A 5,884-nucleotide genomic window follows, 5' to 3' on the forward strand; every position below is an offset into this window, starting at 1 on the left:
CGCCACGTCTTTAAAATTCAAATACATTATTTTCTATGAGTGTAGGCACGCCGTTCGGCGTCTGTCTGCGGCGCCCAGCTACATCGTGTTGTACTTGTAAGAATTATTCTAGACATGCCGAAAATTTGACGCTACAGCACAGCAGCTCTTCTTCTTCTTGGTTTTCTCTGATGCACTAACTCTGCAACAGCTCTTCTTCTTCGTCGTCTCGTCTCATGCGCTCACTCAAACAAGTGTTCTAACCACAACCTCGCCCCTCCCCACCCCCCAACCATTCCAATTTCTGTAGGCGGGAATTATTTGTAATGAAATTCTAATGAGCCACTTTGTGATATCACAAAGCCCGGAAACCAAACGCTGTAGTCCAAACAAGCCGTTTGCTGTAGTTCTTGAAAATAGATTTTTTTTTTAAACTAAATATCTCCCTTTAGAGTGGACTTTGAGATTTGTAACTTTCTAGATCTTTTTTATGCCCAAACATACACACTACACACTGACTAAAATTTAAAAAGTGAAAAAGCATAATAGGACCCCTTTAACATTATATCAGTTAATGAAATTATGGTATTTAACTGTAAATTTAAGTTAAAACCATAAAACCTAAAATGTTGCTACTGTATTTTTTACGGTAAATTCCGGCAACCACAGCTGTGTTTTTTTTTTACAGTGAAGATATGCAGCTATACACATGCTCAGATTAGTACATCCAGGTAAAACAGAACATGTGCAGGTCATATTTCACACCAAAATCTAAAGCAAAACACAAGAATATATATTTTTATAAAGATTTATTTACCGCATTTATTAATCAGAATTATATATAATTAAAGTTAATTAATATTAACTAAGATGTTAATACTAACCATAAATGCTAAAAATTCAAAAGCAAAATACAAAAATGTATATTTTTATAAAGAAAAATTAAGTATTTTCACTATTATATCACTATTATATCACTTACACTAGCCCTGCGCTAGAAGATATTAGGTACACTTTCATTAAAATAATGCAAAAAAAATTTACTTGTGACATGTTTTGTGAGATTCAGTGATGCACATATTCAACAGGTTCCCAGATATCGGCTGAAACACAATCATGATGTATGCCCTCAGGTTAGATACACACATATATACAGTGGGTACGGAAAGTATTCAGACCCCCTTAAATTTTTCACTCTTTGTTATATTGCAGCCATTTGCTAAAATCATTTAAGTTAATTTTTTTCCTCATTAATGTACACACAGCACCCCATATTGACAGAAAAACACAGAATTGTTGACATTTTTGCAGATTTATTTAAAAAGAAAAACTGAAATATCACATGGTCCTAAGTATTCAGACCCTTTGCTGTGACACTCATATATTTAACTCAGGTGCTGTCCATTTCTTCTGATCATCCTTGAGATGGTTCTACACCTTCATTTGAGTCCAGCTGTGTCTGATTATACTGATTGGACTTGATTAGGAAAGCCACACACCTGTCTATATAAGACCTTACAGCTCACAGTGCATGTCAGAGCAAATGAGAATCATGAGGTCAAAGGAACAGTCGGGGCTTTATGGCAGAGTGGCCCGATGGAAGCCTCTCCTCAGTGCAAGACACATGAAAGCCCGCATGGAGTTGTGAGATGGTGAGAAATAAGATTCTCTGGTCGGATGAGGCCAAGATAGAACTTTTTGGCCTTAATTCTAAGCGGTATGTGTGGAGAAAACCAGGCACTGCTCATCACCTGTCCAATACAGTCCCAACAGTGAAGCATGGTGGTGGCAGTATCATGCTGTGGGGGTGTTTTTCAGCTGCAGGGACAGGACGACTGGTTGCAATTGAGGGAAAGATGAATGCGGCCAAGTACAGGGATATCCTGGACGAAAACCTTCTCCAGAGTGCTCAGGACCTCAGACTGGGCCGAAGGTTTACCTTCCAACAAGACAATGACCTTAAGCACACAGCTAAAATAACGAAGTAGTGGCTTCACAACAACTCTGTGACTGTTCTTGAATGGCCCAGCCAGAGCCCTAACTTAAACCCAATTGTGCATTTCTGGAGAGACCTAAAAATGGCTGTCCACTAACGTTTACCATCCAACCTGACAGACCTGGAGAGGATCTGCAAGGAGGAATGGCAGAGGATCCCCAAATCCAGGTGTGAAAAACTTGTTGCATCTTTCCCAAAAAGACTCATGGCTGTATTAGATCAAAAGGGTGCTTCTACTAAATACTGAGCAAAGGGTCTGAATACTTAGGACCATGTGATATTTCAGTTTTTCTTTTTTAATAAATCTGCAAAAAGGTCAACAATTCTGTGTTTTTCTGTCAATATGGGGTGCTGTGTGTACATTAATGAGGAAAAAAAATTTACTTAAATGATTTTAGCAAATGGCTGCAATATAATAAAGAGTGAAAAATTTAAGGGGGTCTGAATACTTTCCGTACCCACTGTAAATATATATATATATATATATATATATATTTCAAGGTAAAGACATTTATATTTCACATGTTTTATGCATTATGTATCTCACATTTTAAGTGACCACCACTGCTGGAACGTGTTGCAGTAAGAAATCATTATGCAAGGCTCATTATACAGGAATAATGTTTGCTGAAAATCATGAAAAAATCAGAATATAAATCTGATCCTCAGACCTTTAGAATGGACTGGCGCTGTGATTAATGCATCACAAACGGCATATCCAGGATTTGTTCAAATGAATAACGATTCCTCTCAAACACAAGACAGCAACTGCTGATTCTCTTTTAAAATCCCTTTATCCAGTCGTGTGGTTCGTCTGCAGTGTGCAAATTAATGTTAAGAATTGAAACCAACAGCTGCCAAATTAAATCCCCTCATGGATTTTTCACATAATGAGGATCAGAAGAATTCAATGCACTTAGACATATGAAAATATGGCTGTGCACACATCGAGCCGACTGACTAGATGGCACAGAATCTGTAGGTGATGTATAATGTGAACTAATATACATCAAAGGTTTATATGATGGTTATGGTCCCCAAATCACAAAATCTTGTGGGGCGCTTTTAGAAAATGCAGAGTAATGCTCATTTATGTTGACAACAATGTCTAAATGAATATCATAAATAATTTATATGATATCTTAAATATATATCAAATATGTATAATACTTAAAATATGAAATATACTTGAACATAAAATAAAAAAAAATTAATAATTGATTGCTTGAAAATAATGTGATAATGTAAAAACATTATTATTGTACACATTTAGGCTTTTCATTATACAATTTTTTATTGTATAATTCAATTTAGAATTATGATAACATACATAATCTAATAATCAAAGTTGCATGAATTATGAAAGGTATCTGCAGAGAGATGTTTTCGAAAAATGACAGACAAAAATGTCGATCAAATCATTAACACATCTGCTTGTTATCGGCTCCGTTATTTCACTAATTAAGTGGGATGTCAGCGTGTACCTCCATCATGTACTGGTCCACCACATGCAGCTCACTCGGGTCTCCTTTATGCGATTTATACATCTCAATGTCATCTGGAGTGGGCACGTATCTGATGAAGAACACAACAAATGTAAACAGGACAAAGCACTGAAATGCCTGCCCTAATTTAGTTGTACATCGGTCCAACCTCTCTGCTTCATTAATACTTCATAGACGCCCATTTCTAAAGCATGCACAATTCTAAAAGGATGTCACACAACCCTTGTTCCTTTTTACAGGTTGACTGCAAGCCTATTTTCTCCTCCGAGATTGCCTCTTTTTCTCTTTGCGTCTCTCCATCTAGTCCTCTGTAAAGGGTGCATGCTATTCTGATTTCCACTGGCCCGAGGAACAGGGGATGATTAAAAGCCAAGTTGCAGTCAGCTTGTATAAAGTGCTCAGGTAGTTGATGCTCTGGCTGTTCCTGACTCGCATTCTCTTTGAACCCTGCTCACCTCCAAAATGGACCTGTGTTCAGGTCGTTTTAGCGCGTTTCGAATCTATTCCACACTGACTATTTCATGAGCCCAAGGATGTTCGGATGGAGAAACCACAGCCACCTACCATTAATATTGCAACTTCTGCTGGGACCATCTCGATTAAGATTGCATTCAGAAGTCACACTTAGATATTCGTTGCACTTGCTAAATAAATATAAATCTCTTAGTAGGTACATTAGATTATGCCTCCCGCATGCAGGTCGGCCTCCAGCAGTCATCTAAGGATGCTTCTTGCAGACAAATGCGGAGGAGAAAGCATTTCTCCAGCTTCCCTCAGGGCAACTCAAAAGTTTCCTTTTCCTCAAATACATCCGATAAAAGTTTCATAAGCAGGCTGTTCTGTTAAGAGAGCCTGGCATATGCTCTTTTATATTAGCATTAAAGAAATGCTATGGTGTGTTCCTTGACATGAACTGCCCGTGACCACTTCTCGTGGTCTCCGTGGTCTTCATTAGATCTGCCACTGGAGCATCTTACAAAACACAGACCGCACTCTGTTCTGGTACATTTAACTGTCGTCTGCTGATCTCCACTGCTGTATTTTCATTTATATTTTATAAAAGGTTAAAATGTGCATGCATGTGTATGTATTTTTATTACTATTTAGGTTTGGCTTTTTACTGTTTAGACCTTAACAGACTTTAAAAAAATATTTTTTAAAAATACAAAATTTCTGTCCATTTTGGTCACAAAAAGTGCCTAAAAGTGATCAAATAATCATAAAATGTTTAAAATTCCTTTAAAAGCATCTCACGCTGCTACACTACTGTTCAAAAGGTTGTGTAAGAGTTTTTTTTCAAAGAAATTAATACTTTTATTTAGCAAGGATGCATTCAATTGATCAAAAGTGACTGTAAAGACATTCACATTGTTACAAAAAAACATATTTCAAATAAAACTGTTCTGTTACTGTAACATTCTATTTATCAAAGAATCCTGATAATAATCAGAAATGTTTCCTGAGCAGCAAATCAGCATATTAGAATGATTTCTGAAGGATCATGTGACACTGAAGACTGGAGTAATGATGATGAAAATTCACAGGAATAAATTACATTTTAAAATATACTCAAATAGTTATTTAAAATTGTAATAATATGTCACAAAATTACAGTTTTTACTTGTAACCTTCTATAGTCCTGTTACCATGGATTATTATTGGTTGTAGTTCTACTTCTAGAGGCTCTGCTCACCTCCTCTAACTTAAACATAAGTGTAATAATAGAGGGAGGAGGATTGTTTGGTTAGGAGGACGCATGGTCTTCTTCTCATACTACCTTCAATGCTGAAGAGACCAGGTTGAGAAACATTTGTTTCAAGCTCAATCAATGTAAGTGTTTTTCTATGTTCGGTTTGTTCTTGTTTTTTTTCCAATTGACTTTATATATGAATTGTAATTTGTTTATCATGTTTGCTCTATGTTGAATGTGTTTATTAGTATGCTGCTAACACTCAGTTTGTATATTGTATTCTAGAAGGACTCTATTATATTGGTAGTTTCCATACTACTAATATGCCCACTGTAAATATGAGAAACATTCCTATGCTAAGACTTGCTATCGTGGACTGTTTGGGATTATTCACTCAAGGTTTGAAGCGTTTTGGGAGCACACGGTGGTTGGTGATTGTTTGGATAACCAGTGGACACTAATCAATCTTCATCAACATCATCATCATCATCAACGGTTACATACTGTATTTTTGATCAAATCCATGCAGCCTTGGTGAGCATGAGTGACTTCTTTTAAAACATAAAAAAATCTTATGGACCTCAAACCTTAGAACGGTAGCGTATCATTGCTAAAGTTGCTAAAGCACCCAAAGATAAAAACAGACAAACTGAGTTTGTACACTAATATAGCACAAACATTTCTAATAAAATCAAATTCAGACAAAATCATGCA

The 5,884-nt window shown here is 36.4% G+C and overlaps 1 protein-coding gene across 1 annotated transcript in view; it reads right to left on the bottom strand.

The window, feature by feature from the left end:
• LOC107590490 (formin-like protein 3) overlaps positions 1-5,884 on the bottom strand; it is a 43,773-nt gene that overhangs the window by 19,309 nt on the left and 18,580 nt on the right. The window contains exon 10 of the mRNA XM_016279243.1: positions 3,460-3,550. Within this exon, the coding sequence (XP_016134729.1) occupies positions 3,460-3,550 (91 nt within the window). The remainder of the gene's footprint in view (positions 1-3,459; positions 3,551-5,884) is intronic.

The sequence above is a fragment of the Sinocyclocheilus grahami genome, unplaced genomic scaffold (genome assembly GCF_001515645.1).
Source record: "Sinocyclocheilus grahami isolate Dianchi unplaced genomic scaffold, SAMN03320097.WGS_v1.1 scaffold128.1, whole genome shotgun sequence".
NCBI classification, from domain to species: domain Eukaryota; kingdom Metazoa; phylum Chordata; class Actinopteri; order Cypriniformes; family Cyprinidae; genus Sinocyclocheilus; species Sinocyclocheilus grahami.